The 21,688-nt window shown below is 34.0% G+C and overlaps 1 protein-coding gene across 1 annotated transcript in view; it reads left to right on the top strand.

Moving 5' to 3' along the window:
- The window catches only part of LOC105620316 (T-box transcription factor TBX20-like), a 76,495-nt gene that overhangs the window by 19,746 nt on the left and 35,061 nt on the right, over positions 1–21,688 (top strand). Inside the window, exon 3 of the mRNA XM_012201818.1 lies at positions 8,424–8,697. Within this exon, the coding sequence (XP_012057208.1) occupies positions 8,424–8,697 (274 nt within the window). The remainder of the gene's footprint in view (positions 1–8,423; positions 8,698–21,688) is intronic.

Raw genomic sequence — 21,688 nt, forward strand, 5'->3', positions numbered from 1 at the left:
AGAGAGAGGGGGGGGAGGGGAGGGTAGATAGACATCTCTTCATTTTAGACCCCGTTTTCGCGCGGTTACACGAAGTGCACATAATAAATACGCGGGATAACAGCCTTAGAAGGCCTCCGAGTGGACTAAATACACTAATGCACGTAACGAATACGAGAGATAACATCCTTGAGAGAACTTGCAATGGATTAAGAATAGATACTGCGTCTCGCACCAAATATATCAAAGCATATACCAAGCATAATCAAATACTCGCGTGTTTGATATAGTTTGCTACAATTTAATTAATAAATGCAGAATCATCTTTGCGAATTATCATTATTAGATAAAAAAAGAAAACAATTTTAGTGAGAAGTATCTAAAAATTTAGAGATAAAATAATTTTGTAGATATTAAAGTAATTATATAGACGTTGAAACTAATTGTTAAAATATTAAAACATATTTTGTATTATCATTAAAATTTTGTATTATCATTCCAATTATTATTTTGATGGTTCAACAAAATTATTTTCAGATCTGTATTTAGATAAATTTTTAGATTCTTTAGCAAAATCGTTTTTTCGTTTAAAAAAAAATGAACACTTATAAATATATTTTAGATGTATTTAAGATATATTTATTAAGAATAATCCAAACTTGCAGATGTAACAAAGAAAATTGAATCGTTTGACATTTTTGACAAAGAGATTTATAATTGAGTGAGTAATAAAATTATTTTTAGTATTTTTTTGTATTCAGCTAAATTTTTAGATACTTCAACAAAACCGTTTCTTCTGTATCATTAAAGTGTTCAATATTATCGAACGTTCTAAGAAAAAATACAATATTAACAATAATAAATATGAGAACGAGTTAGAAATCGTCTTACGCGATTAATTTACGTATCCACGATACATAAAAAAAATCTATATTTAATATTAATATTCTTGACTAATTCTACTTCTTTCATTTGGAGAAGAACATGTTTCAATTTTTATATTGAATGGTGTAATCTCCAGCGTATCGTCTCGAAGCGAGTAGTCGCTTTCGCTTCGCTGTCTTTTTTCCATATAGGAAGAAGAATATCCTGCCGAGCGGCGCAGTGTCACGATCATCAGAACGTGAAACGCGCGACAGCCGCGGTATAATTACAATAGGCAGCGATCCCACCTGGCATACGGAGTCGTTAGCTCGGTAAACACATTTTAGGTTTGACTCAGGTCGAATCGCGATGTATATCCAGCGCGCTTCCGTGATCCATTTGTATTAACTTCACCGGCACGACGGGTCTTTTCCTCGGCGGGCAGTCAGTGGCCCTCTTGTATCCCATTTCCCTTGGCGGAGCAGGGAAAGATATACGAATGGTTCAAAGGGGTTCGTTCAAGGGATTGAGGTGTTTTTGCGATTATGGCTTCGTTAGCCATGAGCCATCGAAGGTTTGTTTATTTCCACCTAATTTGACGGGGAAATGTGTTGTAATGTGGGACACAAGACTCAATGAATTAGAGGTGAATACGTTGACGTAGGAATAAGAAATAAATTATCTGCAGGTAAAATTACGACGTCTGTTATCGCGATCGAGAAAAGTAATGCAGGAAAATACTTGGATCGGTTAAGCCGCGATAATTCTTCTCGAGAAGTAATAAGAAGGGGCCATGTGGCGAGCGAAGGTTTCATTTTAATTGCTGCTATTATTACGATCTTAATATCCGAGGCCATATACAATGGTGATGTAATTAATTGCCGAAAAAATTAATGTAGAGGAACGAACGCGCATTTACTAAAATGGACATCGCGAGTCAATTACAAAGCTATTTAATATATATTGAAGTTAAGAAGTTGGAATAGAAATTGAAATAGATTAATTTTTAAAAGGAATGAATGAGAACACATAAAATCTCCATTTCATATACAATGCTAAATAAATTTATCTCATAAACTATTTAATTTTTAAGACTTCTGCTAACTATTCCAAAGTGTGAGAAGCGAGAAAATACACGATAAAAATTTTTGTAAAACATTTATATTAATATAGAAATAATTTAATAAAATAACACTTACGAACGGTAGAATCAACTTATCAAATATATTAAAAATTCCTTTTTAAATAACTATATCTCTGGAAATGAATCATGCATAACCAAAAACGAAATAAATAAGCTATGTTCACAGCCATTGTCAAATTAATATTTAGAAATAAATATGATTTATTTAATTTCTCTTCAAACATAAATATAGTTTTTGGAATATTTATTAGTCTATTCTATTGATTGCAAATGTTATTTTATTGAAAAATATTTCTATTTGAATGTAACATTTCTATTTGAACGTAACATAAGAATTTTTATTGCATATTTTCTTCCAACAATCTAAATGATAGTGAGTGTACAGGAGTCTTAATAAAAATTGGAGCTGATTAATTGTAAAATGAATAAATTGAAACGTACAAATTTGATTTCATACGCAATGCTAAATAAATTTTGTATCACAAGATATTTAATATTATATCCATTTTCATGATTATGTGTTTTTGAATATTATTTTTAAACAAAATTTTTTTAAATCGTATTTTACAAAGCCGTTGTTTCGAAAATATATTTAAAGCAAAATGGAGCTGCCACTCCGACACGGTTTGCGGTAATTTCGATAGCGATATGATCGTTTCGATAGGGAGATGCTCCGCATCCGAAAGTGACACGCGCCGTAGGAATTGACTCGTTCGTCGCGATCTTCGTAAAAACATGAGTCACTAAGGCACAGGATTCATGGGATACAAATGTAATACACGATAGGAATCACTAAGGGTGACAGATTTCGAGGGAGGAATCGTCGATTGGTTCGCCATCGATACTTAAATAGTCGGCGCACTTATCCAGCAGGGTGATCGGTCTTCCCTCTAATGGCAATTTTCCGGGTGATTTATCGCGTCGGTTAAAGTTTACGAAATGCGACGATCGTATACCAACAGAAATACCGGTGAGAATGGGTGTTCTTGCATATACGCATGATTGCGAAATTTATTCTTGGCATAACGCGTGCGTGCAGCAGGTGAAAGTCGAGCACTCGGAGGAAACGTCGTCCACGTCAAGGCCGGCTTCAGGCGATAAGCGAGTTAGCTGCAGCTGCCTCAGGGTGGAGGGCTGAAGGAGGTGTAAACGACCCTGATGATTTTATAAAGTGTCAACTCGGGGTAATTACGATAGTACGCACAACCGCGTTGTTTTTTGATGGGATTAATACCCACATTACAGCAACGTGCGTGGCCACAAATGTTCACTGCTCATTTAAAAATATATGCAAAACTGTATACAATCTGGGGATATACGAGTGTTTAGCATCTGCCTTTAAGTAAACAACAAAAATCCTGTATGCGGAAATTCACCCTTAATACATATGATTTTCTGGTTCTTTGTTACACACATTGTCGTCGTATCCGTATTAATCATCACTTTTATAAATGTGCAAAAATTATTAAGTGATTCTTACATATATACAGTAACATCTTTAGAAAATAGTTCTTTATAAAGTTGTGTAAAAAAAAAAAGGAAAAAGAGTACCATTTAAGCACCAAGTGCTCAAGTATTTTAAAGAAAAAGGCACTTCTCTTGTAAACTAAGAATTAACATTAAGGATTAATACAGCCCGCACTTGCATTAAAAATAAATTATTTAAGAATTTTTAAGTTTAATAGGAATCCAGTCACTTCTGTAATTACTGACTAGATAATATTATCGTGCGATTGATATCATTGTATTGAATTAAAAAATTTTCGGATTTTTTTTGTTATCCCTAAAATTCTTCTTCGTTCAGGAGGAGCTACATGCAGTTCCCTAAAGTTCTACCTTATAGCAGTTTCACGACGACGTTGTCAATCACAGTTATTTTGAATTTTATGTATCGAATGTCACGTCGTCGCCGTGAAATCGAGAAGCGAATCTCAGGTATGACACGCTCGGAATTGAATTACAAACGTGGAGAAATGAGGTGCGAAGTCTCGCAGACTCCGTCGTCGGCTCCGCGAATAAAGAGCTTGTTTCTCGCGCGCAGGCGATGTGTGCGCATTTCGAATGCACCGCTCGGCTAATTCCTCGCCTGAGGGCCGACAATCGTGTCGTTAAGGTGTGTCGGATCTCCAGGCGACGTAACGACGATACTATTCAACGCGATTGGACAATATGCTTGTTAAAAACCACACGAATCTAACCGAACGCGTACGTGCTGCGGAATAGGGAGGATCATTTTCGAGAAGCTCGAAAACCGCAAAACCACTTCCCGAGGCGGTGAGGTTCGCGTCGCAGGGGACCATTCTCCAAGGTATGGGACTACGAATAGACAGTGGCAAAGCATTCGCGTGATGCAACCGAGCCTTTCTTATCTGCGTTTCGCTTAAGGATCCCAATCTCGTTTCGTCCAGCTTCGTCATGAACGAGGCCTATGGCCTCAGGCCCTCTCACTGAACTAAAAGGAGAAGGCCTGTCATCGAATAAATAGATCTAGAAAACCGCAACAATTACGCTTGCGGTCTTGTTATCTTTCGAAGAAGCTGGCACGCGGAAAGCATGGTTCTGCCAAAATATCTAAAAATTTAGCCAGATACAGATTTGAAAATTATTTTATTTTAGATCATCAAAATAATTATACAGGATGCTCAACTGATTGCTAGAATGAAAATCTTTTTGTAGTATTACTTATTTATGCTTCAGCGTTCTATGTAATAATTTTGATAATCCAAAATTATTTTTAGATTTGTACTACCTAATAATTTTTAGATACTTTATGTAGACTAAAATCGTTGTTCTTGTGCAGGGGTAAAATTGTGCAGAGGGAGAGCAATTTTACTGAAATGTCTAAAAACTTAGCTAGATACAGATTTGAAAATAATTTTGTTGGACCATTAAAATAATTATGTATAAGGAAACTCAAGCGGGCTGCAAAAAATTTTGACATTCTAGCAAACAATTTGACTGTCCTATATAATGACAATTTCATGGTGGATAGTTCAACAAAATTATTTTTAGGATTATTTTCGAATTATTTTCTATATTTTTAGCTAAATTTTTAGGTATTTTTGGAAAACTGTTCTTTCTATGAACAAGGATTCAGGGAGAACGAAAGCGCTGTTTTTAAGTTATTCCACATGAAAATAACGATTTTGTTGAAAATAATCAATAAATGTGACTGCAGTTTTATCGATGATTTTACATGCGATGCATATAAAATCTTAATGGAAACATATCTTTTTTTTATAATCGAACGATGTGAGAGATGTCTGACTCGAAAATATATACGCATACATTCGAGAATATATTTTTATATATTCCAATATTATCGAATGTTTTTCTAGCTATATATACTAGAGAATTATGACAAATTATTAAAAAATAGTGGTTATTTCAGTAACATCATTAATCATAACGTTCTCCAATACTTAATATTGATCAATTAATCCTCATCGACTTTGGAAATCCAAATATAATCTCCTTAGAATTCTAATGTTCATATGTGACGTTTCCTAGACTCATAGGACTCATCAATTTACCACTGAACATCAATTAATTAATCCATGCTTTAACGGAAGAGCTTACGTAACTATTTTATGTGTGTATGTAATTATGATAAATTAGTATAAGACACGTCAATCAATTTCGATGTTTGTCTGGCAGCATTATCTCGATGCATTATCTATTCGCGTGGTTCAGATTAGTATCGTGCCGGTCAGTCGCCACATAAGAAACGCGAAGACCCCGCAGATCTGACTGGACATGAAGAACTGGTACGCAGATGTTCGTACCATTATAGCCAATAATACATGAATTCCCACATAGATTATCAGGATTGTCAAACACAGTAAAAGAGGCGTTATCTTCAGCGGCAGTCTGTTCAGTTTCATCATAAGCGCGCGTATTACTTTGTTTCTTGGTGTCTGATATGGTGTTACTCTTGCAGCTGTTTCCTTCGGATAGATTATCATTCTCGTTGCGATCGGCATTTCAATTTTTCTCAAAGGCGTCAACTCACTCATCTTCTCGATTCTCGGTTTCGACGGTTCTCCGAGCATTTGCAGTCTATCCGGCGACAGAATTTGTTGTATAATCGCAGGAACGTCAGTTTTGGGCTGAGTTTTCGGAATTCTGATCACAGCAATTTTGGTGGAGGATGAGGTTGCGGAGATCGACATAGCACCCTTCGAAGGTACAGATGTGACAGAAACGTCTGTTTTTAAAGAACTTAGCAGCGTTACTTGAGAAAACTCATCCGGCAAGAGTACGTCTTTCCCTGGCGTGATTTCCTTCATATCGGGTTTCTGACGATGATGACGACAGTGATGATGGTGATGATGAGCCTTTAGTGGATTGCACGGTCCTGGACATACCATTGGCCTACCTCGACAGGCATGTCGAGGCGGATCCGTCATCTTCAATCTTCTCTGATGATTCGATCAAGCTTGCGTCTAGCGCAATAATAATTAGATCAGAACTGTAATAGCGTAACAGTTATCAAGAATTATATGTAACATGGAAAGGACGGTTTTACTAAAGTACACTGAACAAAATTTATTAATACATATTTCTTTGAATAATAATAAGTAAACATTTACTTATAGTAAATAAATATTTACTCAATAAAAAAAAAACAATAGTTGAATCAAATTAATTTTTGGTATCAAATAAATATACATTACATTTTACATTAGTTTATATTTAGTAAATATTTATTTATAAAACTATCCAAACGAATATTTATTAAAATTTAGTATTTTTTCAATGCATCTAAAAATTTAATTAGATATAGATATTTTATTGAGTATGCTCTGTAATTTCTTAATATATAATAAAATAATAATAAAAATCAAATAACAAGAAACTTTACAGGACTTTTAGTTTTTAAAACAATATAAAGAAAAGCATAAGAGTGCTTTTCATATCTTTGTATTGTTTTAAAATAATATTAATAATTTAAAAGATAATTTTATTAGATCATCAAAATAGTTATGTAAGACGCTCAAGCTAGTTGCTAATATTTGCAGCATTGCTCACTTGCACTTGAGAGTTTACATAATTATTTTAATAGTCTCACAATAGTTTAACAAAATTATTTTCAAATCTGTATCTAACTAAATTTCTAAATATTTTAGCAAAATCTCTCTTCCATGTAATAAGTTCTTAAATAAAATAATATGCATTGAATATACATATTACAGCTTACATAGTTTGCAATTATAAATTATATAAAACGAAATGGTGTGATTGCGTTTCGGAATAAACGAATTTTTTTATCTCCCTATCACGTCCGCCCCAAGCTCGACATTTTAGTGATAAACTAACTGGAAGCCAGTTTTTCACTGTGAAAAAATCGCTATTAATGTATCTCATCATCTGATCGCGGAAAAATGTTTGGCGTTCTTCCACAAGGCGCGTAAATCACAGGACGCGATCCATTGCGTGCGATCGCAGCGAGAACGTACATTGTGGGCAGGATGAAAGATTTCGGTTGGGAACAGGAGGATGAAGGTCAGGCTATAATTTTCCCTGCTATGCCAGCGGGAAATTTTCAGCGCGTCTTTGCATCGTCGACGATGGCGCGTGCGCTCTGACGTCTCTTGAAGTGTTGAAAGGTCGTTTGCAGACGCGACCGATTCAAGGCTGGAGTTCGGCTTTTGTGACGAAACTCGAGGTGCCGAGACGAATGTTTCCTTTGATCGAACTACCTACAGTTAAATTCGACTGAGTGAAATATATTAAGAAAAATATAAAGAAATTGATAATAATGACGAATACAAATAGATTTGACATTTTATTAGTTTTATGACGAATAATCTCTTAGGATTACGCTTAGAAAAGGGAGCAAGATTATAAAACTTAGAAAAGCATTTTAACTGTTGAGAAAGTTATACTGCACGCGCGGTGAAACGTTTACGCTGAAGAAAACTTGTTGCAGGCAGTGTTCTATAATTAATAACTTCTACCGTTGCGAAACTACAACGATCGTGAAAGCAGTCACGAAGTGCAAAGGTTTTACCTTGATTTTGCTACGTCATTTTGTGATTACTAGGTTATGTACCAGATATCAAACGATAAAGATCAAGACTCGTTTTTGTTTGTCGTTTTAAAGTTTAGAATTTATCACATTTCACAAATGTACGTATGTAATTACATCTTTAATTACCTAAGTTTAAATTAAGTTTTTTATATTGTTTTAAAACGATTTAACATCGTTTTGCGCAATTAATTAATTAAATGTAATTAAAAAAAATAAGATTCTAAGTACAGATATCCGCAAAAAATAGGTCACTGTAACGTTGCACTGACTCGTTTTTTATGCGAGTAAGTATATTTTGTGAAATATAATTTGCTTATATAAATAGTGTTCTCACATATTTAACTCGAATAATTTATCGTGATTATGATTTGTTATTACATTGTTTTCTGCATTGTTTCGCAGACGGATGTTTCCAACGTGTCGGGTATCTTTTACCGGGCTCAAATCCGAGGGCCGTTATGCAGTGTTAATGGACATCGTGCCGGTCGACAACAAGAGGTATCGATACGCCTATCATCGAAGTTGTTGGCTCGAGGCTGGTAAAGCGGATCCGCCGGCGCCCGTGAGACTTTACGTTCATCCCGACTCACCCTTCACCGGTGAGCAACTGCGGAAACAGGTCGTCTCCTTCGAGAAAGTCAAGCTGACAAATAACGACATGGATAAGCACGGTCAGGTAAGAGGACCACTTAAATCTATCCATAATCAATTCGGATGTCATCGAGTTTTAACGATAGCTTCTTTTTAGTTGACATATCTTTAAAATTCTAAAATTGAATTAAAATTAAAAAAAATATTGAAATTTTTTTTATTTATTTCAGCACATTGATGCAGATTTCTTTTGCTAAAGCGACTATTATTTTTCGATGCTAACTGTATATTATTACTCTCATTTATTTTATTATTACTCTCAAAATCTAAATCAGTGGATAATCACTGATATCAGTGCCAAGTCACTGTAATCAGTGAATTAAATGTGAGATCCCTAACTTAGCTAATCTTTATTATGTGATCTAATTAAGCTTGTTTTAGTGCTTAAATTCAATATGGAAGATTTAAATTAACGTGCAAATATATTTCAGTTATATAATGCTCAAATATTCTTTTTTTTTAGTTGAACTTCACTGATGATCAGTGCAAAGTATGCCATTGAATAATTAGTGATTATCCATTGAGTCAGATTTAAAGAGTACAGAGTAATAATTGAAATTTCTGATTATTTTATCATGTAATTATAGTCATACATATTAAATACTTTTCTCTATAATTTCTGATTACTCATATTCATAGTGCAAATAATTATTTACTCATTTTACGGCTACTTGTAATAAGAAATTTTTGCAATTCAAATATTGATGATTTTTTGAAAGATCTATCACACTCAATGTAATCCACAGTTCAGCGTCAAACGGTTAAACATTTATGCGTCACCAATGAAGCGTGTAAGATCAACTACCGATCTCCATATATATAATCTACGTAGAATAATTTCGCGCGCAAGATTTTCCTCCTGCGGCGGCCCGCGCGCAGAAATTGTAGGCGATAAGGCGCTTCATGCACCCCGGCCATTATCCCGTTCTGTAATTTGCGTCTGCCTTTCAGCGGATGCGTAATTTCTGGGCCGCGGCATATCTCCCCTTTATTTCGGAGTTTAGCGCACAATGGCCGCCGGACGCGAAATGTCGGAACCATTGGACATGCTACCGCTATTACGTGGCGCGGGGAACCCTCTTCCCGTCGCGTTCGATTACGCCCCGAAGATATATAATTCATGAATATAACACCGACGATGATTATATTTAGATTTTAAAGAAAAATGCCTTGGCTTAAGCTTTTTAAAAAATGTAAAAGACTTAATTTAGAAGGATTTAATTCTCAGAGAAAATTTTGAGATTATATTTTTTTTGAGATTATATATTTTTTTTAATGTTCAATTTTAACCTTTCGAAACTGACGGTCTACTGCCTTTATAGAAATCTAATATTAATCAATTTAACATCGAAATACAATAATTAATTATTTATTTTAAGTAGTAAAAAAGTATTGTTGTTTAATACTTTTAGTACAAATAAGTAATCAATTAGGATAGCATGTTTCGAATATGATACCATTTTGAACGAAATAAGATATCGATCCAATTTCAAAATTTAAGTTTGATAACCTTGATCTCATTGTGTGGAGGATACTAAAGGGTATTAAACAATTAGGAAGAAGTCTTGAACTTTGAAAAGTGAATTTAAATTTAGATATATCGTTCTCAGAATTATACTATGTTTAAAATTGTATCACGTTACCACCTACTTTTCAGTAATAAATTGACCAGTAGATATCTAGGGTGGATCCAATTATAAATCTTTTTGTAAAAAATGTCAAATAATTTAATTTTTTTGATGTTACATCTGCAAATTCGGATTATTCTTATTAAAACACTTAATATTCATTCTTTTTTTATATAAGTTGTATCATTTTGTTTCCTTGAAATTAATATCTGTTGACTAACATAAATTAGTATCTCTTGATTAACATAAACTTACAGACCCAGCATCAGTAATTGTGTTGCAGATTTTTGGTATCAGTTTTGGAGGGTTAAATTTGTCAAGTTTTAGACTACATTAAATGAAAATAGATCAATGAAATTAATTACATATATTATTGTATAAATTCGTAAAAAATATTAGACAAAAAGAACCGCCTCGAATACGGCATTTTTCACTTGCGTGTGTTAAATTAGGCTATTGTTAAAATAAAAATCTATTTAGACGTTCTCGCGGACGTTGACATCATGAAGAATCGTCGTCTTCGTAAATCCGACGACTGCAAAAGTGACCTGTGAATTTGTTAACATAGTAACGTTGGCGATGCTCGCAGTGCCGTTTTTCATACCTTCATATCAATTCCCTCAGCCTTTTCTCGCGTGATCATTGACGAGTCCTCAAGTGACCGCGCGCGCCGAAAATGGCCTCGTAAAACGAATGAGCTGGGACAATACCCTCAGGATGGAAGCGTGGGCTCATGGGTTATCGGTACAGATCGTTAATCGTGGGCGTCGATATTGCCCACGAATAATATTCTATCCTCGCCATTGTCGCCGTCGTCGTTAGTCGATCGATGAGCCAATTTCTCGCCATCCGTGGAAACATATTTCAGAACGAAGGTGTGAATAAAGTTTATTTAAAATTATGTATATGATAATCGGAAAATGACTCGAGAGGAAAATTTGATGAATTTTGTAGCAACACGTAAACCATGAAGAAAAAGACAGGCGAGCATTTACGGTGAGAATTAATGAAAATTTCGAAGCGAAATCGGTTGATCGACTATAATTTCAAGCATTTACGTGCAAAGTCGCGCTGAGCCGATAAAGCTGATATTGAGAAGAAAATTTCAGACTGCGCGAGTCTGTCGGCAATAAAACATCGTCTCCTTTCTTGATAAAGTGGCAAGCGCGAAGTTGCCGTGCGATAATGAAAAGTTGGAAGTTCATGGAAAAGAGGTGGAATAGCGCTCGGCAACAGAAATCGGGAATTACAACAGGAAATGTTGTTAATTACCTAATCTTAGAAGACAAGTAGTTTTAATCATATCAATTGAAAATATTTTGCACACAATGCAAGTTCTATTACATCTTAAAAGTATTTATATAAAAAATGAATCAGTACATAATTTGTGGAATAAACTAAAATGCAATTGATACAAGCAAATGTACTAATTTCCTTCATAAAATTATTTATATTAAAAATAATTATGGTAAGTAGAATTGAATCAATATATAATTTATGTAACAACTTAAAATGCAATCAACAAATAGACTGCTTTCGTTGATATCTTAAAAGTAGTTAAAAATATTTATGTAAAAAGAATTAAGTAATTATGATATGATAAAAAGGAAATTATATAACAAATGAACTTTTATTAATTGCAATAATATTGGGCTACCAAAATTTTAATGCGACACGACAGATCAGCTAGATTTGAGCTGCAAATTATTTCAATAAAGTAAAAAATGTTATTAGTTAAAAAATGTTTTTTCTTTCACGTGAAGAATCACATTTATCTTTTTCTGTTTTGGTCGAAAATCTTTTTAAGGGAATTAATTTATTTTTATTTATAAATTTTTATTCAATATAAATCTAAGGGAATTAAATAAATTATAATTTTAAAATAAATTTAAAAAATCAAATGAAATCACAACAAAAAATATCATAAAAATAAATGTTATCTTTTCTTCATAATTAAAATCACATAATTCTTCATTATTCTCGAGATGTAAACATTTTAAAAAAGGATAACAATGAAGTAACATCAATAAATTCTTTGATAACGATTGAAAAAACAAACATGATTGCCTGAATTTTAATTAACTTTAATCATTTATAACTGTAACCTCGACATTTTCTGAAGATTTTTGGCACTCGTGACAAAATATTTGGTTACTGTATTGAGCGATATACAATAAATAAATTTTTTTATTGAAAGAAACGCGCATAATCATAATTTGATTATAATTGGGCGATACTCTTTTATTTCTCATGGGATAGGAGGGACAAAATGTAATTGAAGCTCAAATAAGTGAAATTGAATTTTTCATTAAATTGAACAATAACGTAGAGAGTTTCTCTTTATATCCGTTCTTATCAACCTCCACCATACAAATTAGCGATGATAAATCTTTAGTTGCGCACATAAAATACGAAACACCTGCGTCAAAGAATTTTGTTACGTTTCTACATTTTCCATGTAGAAGCCATACTCGCATTATATTAGGGGCACGATCGAATGTGTAAAATAAACACTTGGACGAATTTCAAAGCTAGCAGTGTTGTTTAATTCGCGAATGAATGATACATACATTGATATTTTGTTTCGATGCGTTTTCCTTCTTATTAACGTGGGAATTCGAAACCGCGTAGAATAAATGCGCGAATTTACGGCGTGATTTCTGCCTTTACCGCGAGATTGGCAATAAACCGCGCGAAACTTAATATTCCGCTATCTCTTCTGGCGTCCTGTTGTAAACGTTCGATAAAAGTTAATCCTCAGCCTGAAATATCTCTTTTATTCCTTAATTGGAAACATGTATTTTCACGTGTCTCGCACGGATACCAACAAGAAACGAGAGATTGCTAAATCCAAGACATATTGAGTTCCCTTAAAAACAATGATGCTTGTAATGCTCGATAAAAATAATTTTAACAAGATAATAAGATATTTCTGAGATTATGATTTTACGCCTAAACTCTTGTCTTAAAATCTCAAAGATCCTCAAGTTGATTTCTGATTCCACACACTGAAAAAAGAATAGCAGTTACCAAATATTTAATGAAATAATTGTAATCAAATGTTTGATTAATATAACCAAAAATAATTTTACTTCTCTAAATATTTAATAAGTATTACCAATCATAATAATAATAATATAATCAAATATTCAGTAAATAATCACTGAACATTTAGAAAAGTAAAATTATTTTTGATTATATTAATGTAATTGAAATTATTTCATTCAATATTTGATAGCTATAACTAAATTCTTTTTTTTAATGCAAGAAAAATACTATTTTACTAAAAATTTAATTAGATACAGATCTGAAAATAATTATGTAGGATATTCAAAATGATTGCGAAATCAAAATTTTTTACAATATTGTGTGTAATTATTTCGATGATTAACAAAATTATTTTCAGATCCGTATGTAAATAAATTTTTAAATACTTTAACCAAATCGTTCTTTTCGTGTATAATTATTAAAATTTTCGATTAATTCCAAATCACATAATAATGTATACTTTAATAATGATGCAAACAATTAATAATTATATAAGAATCATCAGAATTCTTTCTTTTTAATCGCGCACAACTTTAAAATTATAAATACTTCAACAAAAGATTATTTTCTTAAAAAAGAAAAAAATTATTTTCTCTCTTTATTGCAAACTCTATTTATTGCAAACTTGTCATTAAATTGTTAGGGGGTTAATCCTTGAATAAACAGGCTGCGACAGTCTTCCTACCCCTGGGGTCTGGAAAAGTCGCAGGTCTTTCGTGACCGTAAAAACTGGGACTCTATGGGATTGTTCGCCTCGGGAGGGTGCAGCGGGCTACAAGAAAGGAAAAAAAGGGGGGGAGCCTCGTGCTAGCTTGGGAGCATGCTCATAATGTTGTGGGTATTATAGGCGGTCCATGGCTGGTATCGTAGGTGGTGTATAGTAGGTAGTATGAAGACGGCGTTACCTATAAGCTAATAAATTGAACGGATGTTTGCCCCGAGCTTTTGTCATGATGATCACGGGTAGCCCACGCCTGGCCCCGTCGAGCACCTTTTGAATCTCTCGAGACGGCTCCGGCCGTCGCCTCGGCTTCGCCTCAGCATGTCTCTTCCTCACGACGACTGAGGAGGACGCGTGTAAACGCGTGCATGAATGCTTTTCGGAGCTTTATCCGCGAGTGAAGGATAAATCATAGAAATGATAATCACGATGGGCGATTTCCTGTCTCTCTTCGCTGCAAGTATTCTTTTTTTTTCCTCTTCTCCTCTTTTACGCGATTTACTCGGATGACTCGGTAACCGTGCAATCGCGGTACTTCAATGTCATTGCGAAGGAAGCGAACGCGCCTCCTAAATGTATTTAACTTTTCAGTAGGTGGTCTAAAGATATCTTAGTCGTAAGTTGGTACATGAGATACTCAAAACACTTAAAAAAATTTATTTCATAGCTAGATTTTTTATTAATAATTATGTAATTATGTTACAGTAAATTTACAATAATTATATCTTTATGAAGATATGTAATGTAGAGATATGTAAAAATAATAAACTACAAGTTTATTATTTTAATAAACTACAAGTTTATTATTTTTCAAGTAAAAATAATAAACTACTTTCTTTTTCAAAATAAGATTAAAAAAAAATACCTGGCTATCCCGCCTAGCCACTTAAATATTAATGTCATGTAGGCCTTTGTTAACTTCAAAATTTAGAAGATTGTCTAGTGCTTTTAACACATTGAGAAAAATGTTTCAAGGAATTTTTAATATACTTCATTTACATAGCATTTTCAGAATTATATTTTTGTCATGAAATTTAAAGTTAATTCTCTCTTATACCAAACGTTTATACTTTCATTCCTTTTCAGAAAAGGTAGAAAATTTGTTAAAAAAATCGAAATTTTTCTCCTTTTATGATTTCTCCATTATGTTTCATTTACAATCCATTCATTAAAGACATGCATAGTCTTCATATAATTGAATAAAGTTAGTGGCATTCTATATATAAATCAACATGATATTAGATACGAAAGAAGAAGATTATTAACAGTTCTCGCTTGGATATTGCTGTTCTGACTTAATGCTTTACACATGCGTTATCTTTAATGGTGGTATCGCTGCCCAGTATCGTAATGTTCGTCGCGATGCTCGCTCATTGATATCGCTCGTAAAAGTAGTCATAATACGTGTCAGTATATGAATTCTACGATCTCCCTGTTCCGAGTGGGCGAACACGCAAATATAAACTGTCAATAAGCATAAAATAACAAGTAGATTCAAGAGCGGACCTTCTCGGTTAAGAAACGAGTATAATCCCCAACGACCGACGCGCTTTTCGAGATGTTTGAGGTTCAATCGTTCTTGTAACAATCCTTTCAAAGACGTTTTGATTCCCCGTCACGGTCGATTTGCGTTAACTGCGATCGGAAACAATTCGTAAGTGCAGTCGGCTTCAAAAGGAAAAGAAAAAAAAAAGAAACAGAAACGAAGAGGATTGCTCTCAAGGGGGAGGAAGAGAGATCAAAAGGGAGATCGAGTCGGGAGCTTCGTGACGGGGAACCCGGTTATTCCTTTCCGGTTGTATCCGGCAATTGCCAAACACCCTGTACGTGCACAGAGAAACACTGGCGAGGAACGGAGAACAGACACACCGGTTGAAAGCAGTCGGTCGAGCCGGGCGAACCACGCAACGCGCCAGTCAACTCAACTCGACGACTCGAGTGGTAGGGAACATTCCTTCGCTACGGCCACTATTTCATCGTTTCGTATGACGCGATATTATAAGACCCCCGCCTGCGCGACTCGGCTACTACACGGTGGTCCAAAAGCGGTTATCCACCCGCGCGCGCGAGTTTTCTCTCATCAAACACTTCTTTCTAATATTCGTTTCTATCAATGTAGAATTTATATGATTATTCATTGATTTAAATTTATGCCCCTTTTTACCAATGTAGGTTAACTTTAACTTCAGTTCAACTTATTCTACATTTTTTCTAATTCTAGAAAAAGATGAAGAATTAGTTGAATCAAGATTAAAGTTAAATTACATTAGTAGAAACAGGCATAAAGCTGAATCAGTAGATAATCACTGACATCAGCCACTAAAAATCAGTGAAATTCAACTAAAAAAAATCAATGAAATGTAGAACCCCTAATCCAGCTAATCTTATTTTAGTGTATAAATTTAATGTATATGGTATTGGAACTGGAATGCAAATATCTTATTTTAATAGGTATAATGTTAAAACTCCTTTTTTTTTTCACTCAGTGAATTGAATTTCATCCAGTGCCCAAGTAAGCCTCTGGATCAGTGATTATCCACTGATTCAGATTTAGAGAATTCGAATCTTCATCTTTCCAATTTCTTTCAAGACGGAATTCGCGATTGATGTGTAAAATTTACTTTTATTTCTACAACTTTTTTCTATTTTTTTTTTACTCTATCTGTAAAGTTACCGCTACTTGTTTCCGTTATTGCTGTTATTTTTTGTTGGTTGCTCTTTCATCTAGAATTTATTCGCGCAGCTGTAAGTCAGTTCGATGCGTGTTTTTATACCGTAGAAACGCGAGGATTAATCCTCCACTTCCGGTCATATTCGTAACGCCTCCATTACAAGCATGGCGTGCGCCATGCTATACTCATGTTTTATGACAGCACAGATAAGTAAAGCCACAGACCAGTGAGGCTCTCTCTCCTCATATTCTTGATATAAAAATAAAACTTCTAATAAATGCGAACTCTGTTTTTTTTACGCGAATCTTGATTAAGACATACCATGATTTGATTTTTTTATCAATAAAAATAAGAGCGCTTTAAAAATTCACACACTAAAAGTACGTGTGTCTACACTGAAAGAAAAGATTAGCTGAATATGGCATAGCATTTTTAATTGGTTGCAGCAATTAATTTTTGGTTGTGTTAGCCTATCGCGAAATTTTATACTGATATTACGAATAGGTTAACGCAACCAAAAATTAAATAATTGCTGCTGCCAATTAATGTTATGTCATATTTTATCATCTAATTTGCTACAGCAACCAATTGTTTCTTTCAGTGAGAATAAAATAAAATAATTGTGAGAATAAAAGAAACAAAGAACAATATCATGGCAGTATCAACGATTTCTGTTCATCGGAAGATATCGGGTTTTATCTCTCGATAAACGGTGCCATACCATCATACAATTTTGAAGAAACCGGTACTTCTCTGAGCGGAAAAGAAGTTACTGCGGGAGAGATGTAAAGTTAATCTCCTTGAAATATCGTGGACGAGAAGGATTTGCCGTAATTACCGGTTGCTTGGTAAACACGCGGATAAAGTGTGCGCGGTGCAACACTGATCGACAGGTGGGAAAACGTAGATTGTCCTACCACCCGTTTCTCGAAACTTGCGTTGTTACCTGCCCCCATCTCTTCTTTCACTCCTTCACTCCTTCCTTTTTTTTTTCGATTCTTTTCGCGGTCTTGCCACGGAGGAGAAAGTCATTTTCGAGCAACGGAATTTTTACGAGCCGACCGCGGAGAGCCAGGCATGGTGTGTATTCAAATCCGCAGTACATAAATAACAGCTAATAAATAAGTACCAAGGCAACGATGTGCCCATCATGGTACACAATTTAAATAGTTCTGCTGAATGCTGCGAGAAGCGTATTATGGTCAAGTTGATTTTACAATGACAAATAGGCCACTTGCGAGTATATGAGGTTCAAGATACTCAAGAATTTCTACTTATGAATTTACAAGTCTAAAAATCTGCAGTAATTTGCAAACTATTCGAATATTAGCAATGTATATTTAAAGTGTGTCTAATCTCTTATAAATACATTGGTATGTAAATTTATGAAATTGAATAATCGATAATATTCAATGCATCTAATAATTTATTTATGAAGTAATAAATATTATGTGTAATTGTACAAGCGTGGAAATTAATTTATTCTTATATGTATATATTCTGGCATAAATACAATTGTCGACGTTCTTGAATAGGAAAAATTATATCACATTCGTTAGACATCTAATAATCTATTTATGAAGTAATATGTTTATAGTGTTTATAGTGTTTAAATTGTTTATTATTTTTTGAAGATTAAAGTCATTTCAGCTCGTAGCTCTTCTTGACACTATTATTGTTAATTTTATTGTACTAAGCCATATTATTATTCATATTTTAAATATTATACAGTTGTTTATTATGCACAAGCGTAGAAATTTGTTTTATTCTAGCATATAAATGAGTATAACAAAAAATATTCGGAGCTATTAAAAAAAAAAATCTTATTTTTAGAAAGTAAATTAATTAGAAATTTATTAACAAAGAAAATATAGATTGTATATTTTTTAAAACTATGATATTTTATCTAAAAAGATGTATAATAATTAAAATATCTTATCATAATAATAAACAAAAATGAAAAAATTATATTGTTTGAACTCACAAAAAGTATTGATACAATTTAGTTTCTAAAATCATAAATAAGATTATTTTTGTAAAATTTTTTAATTTTTATCAGGAATGTGCTTGTTAATAATTTGCTAATTAATGTTTATTTTCTACAAATAAAATTTTTTAAATCAAAATTTTCCCTGTACGAATACTTCTTACATTCATTATATATTCTGGCGTATAACATAAAATTGCCAACATCCTTGAACAAAAAAAATTACCGCGCAGCTCGTTAGTAAAAGCAATATCATATATATTAATATATTAATTCATAACATATATATTAATTCTTTTAATCGATACAAATATAATTCAACTGAAAAACATATAGGCACGTTTAATTACTCGGCGATAATTGCTTGATGATAAATCTAAAAAACGATGAAAAAAGGAAACAGCGTAGAATAAGTGCAACGATCGGCTTCTTAATTATGCTCACGATTGATTCGCGGAAAAAAACACGATCGATCTCGCAGAGTATCTTACAATTAGCTCGGGAAAAGCTTTTCCACGATCTCGCAAAGAGTCTTTTCGCTTAAGGCGAGATATTAGATTTCCCGCGGGAATGCCCAACCGAGCGACGGTGTTGATAAATTAAGCGAAAAGTTATGTAGAAAACGAAGAAAAGGAAACGTGCGAGTAATGTTTCGCGTGTGCGTATATCGCTACTCGTGCTTAACCGGTGTACGCATATGCCATACGTGGAGGAGCCAAACGGAGCGAAGCGGATTGTTGTCCCGACAGGTTGCGGCGAGTTGTCCCACACGCAGCGAACAGAAAACGAATAGGAACACTCCAGGACATCGCAATATGATCATCTCTCTCATCATAAAGCTGCTACCTTCGGAAAACGACTTCTCGGTGAGAGCCAGTTTCTCGGGGAATTAAATTCGGATCTTTATCGGTTGGAAACGTTTTAGCGGAAATATTATTTCAACGCTTCGCAGTGCGAACGATGTGTGATGATATCTGATGTTTCGCTCCATTATCAGTGAAAACACAGATTCTTGCAAGATGCATAATAAGAGGGTAATTCGAAAAATTTCTGGCTTGATAAAGGAAATACATGATTTTTGGCAAAATTTTTTTTATTTTTCAACATAGCCCCCTTTAAATCCAATACATTTATCCGAATGATGATATTCTAACTTTTTTATTTACCGTATATTGTATTATTTATCTTATTTACTGTATTCTGTATAATTTATCTAAATCTAAAGTAAGTTAATTTTATCAATTATTTCAATAGTTGAATCGGATCTTTTTTCTGTGAGCCATTCTTGATTTTTGAAAAGAGACAATATTTTAAATATGTTTTATTATAATATTGTTTAAACATGTTTGAAGCATTAAAAACATGTTCAAAAGAAACACAATATTTTATTCTTTTAAAGAAAAACATTAGTGTCTTTGCCAATCTTAAGCGGAACTAATTCGAAGCCCAATTCATGCAATTTGCGACTGCAATTAAAGAAATATGAATGGGAGCATTGTTCATGACGGAACAAAAATTTGCTTGCTGTATATAACAGAAAAAAAACTAATAAACGCGTCTGTCTGATATTTGTGATGTCATTTCTGTATCAGGCCAACTTTTTGAACTACCTTCATATATAAAGCATAAGAGAATCAATCAATCAGAATCTTTGAGTGAAGAATTCTGATTGGTCGAATTTCTTATATTTTATGCAATATGCAAAGATGTATTTGTATTCTGATCATATAAGTCTTATAAGATAAGAAAAGAAGAAGCAACACGATTTATGTACATAATGTACATAAATTAAATTGCTCCTTTTTTTCTTATCTTCAGTTGTCCAATTCAAAAATCAATAAGGGCCTAACTTCTTCCATTAGTCCAATGCGAGATAAGATACTTCAAGTAAACTTAATTAATAAAATCCTTTCTAAAATCCGTTGGTTTCTGAGAATATTTTTTTGCGCGATTTCTCAGCTGATTTAAATAAAAAAAAAGAATCGTCGCATTTTTATGGAGCGCGATAAAGTGGAAAAAAAATTGTCGATGAAAGAATTTTGAAACGTACAACAGACCGATGCGATGCAGTAAGCGCAATTTGCGAAACGGCGCAAATTTAACGCACGTTATAATCAATGAAGTGGCATCGGACACCTCTCCGCGAGCGAGGCCTCGCTCAATTACGCCCTTGGGCCGTTTAATTAATACGCCTATAATTCGCGGCCTTTGCGTAATTATATACGCTTACATTGTGGATATCCTGCGTGATCCGGATAATCCATAGCCTGTTCTGCGTGTCCGTCGAAGAAGGACAGGGAAAGGCAGAGGAAACGGGACGGAAAGGAAGAGCGAGATTCTGAGTGTGAGAAAGAAGGGAAAAGAAAACGAAGGATTTCCATCGTCACGACACAACCAAACTCGCTTTTGCGAACATCCCAAGCGGCAAGCACTCGCGTGCGAGTGCATGTGTATGAATATTCCGGACGTCGCGACGCAATGACATTTGTTTTTCGCCTGGCCGCGAGATCGCCGGTGATATTTTTGAAACTGGTTTAATACTTGCGACAGGTAGCCGAAGAGCTCGCGGGTTTCTGCCCGGTAGTATGCGACTTGCACCACACGGCGAATCGCGTGTGTGATATTAATGCGAAGTTACCGAAGTGAGCACGCTTGGTAGATTCCACCGGTTGTACCCTAAACGCGATTTTCTCGTGGACTTTAAACGACCGTCATTTATTCTGTTCGTGACATGCTCGGAAAGGATCCTGCACTAATTATGTGGAAAATTAAGTCCGATGAAATGAGTTAGTTTCATCATAGATGTAATAGGTAGATATAGCGCATTCTCTGATCTTAGCATTTGTGCTTTGTTAGAAAGAAGTGAAAATATCAGCATCTCTCTTTCAATATTTTAAATAATGAGAGAGAGAAAGAGAGAGAGAGAGAGAGAGAGAGAGAGAGAGAGAGAGAGAGAGAGA

Source organism: Atta cephalotes (genome assembly GCF_000143395.1).
Source record: "Atta cephalotes unplaced genomic scaffold scaffold00025, whole genome shotgun sequence".
Classification (NCBI taxonomy): Eukaryota; Metazoa; Arthropoda; class Insecta; order Hymenoptera; family Formicidae; genus Atta; species Atta cephalotes.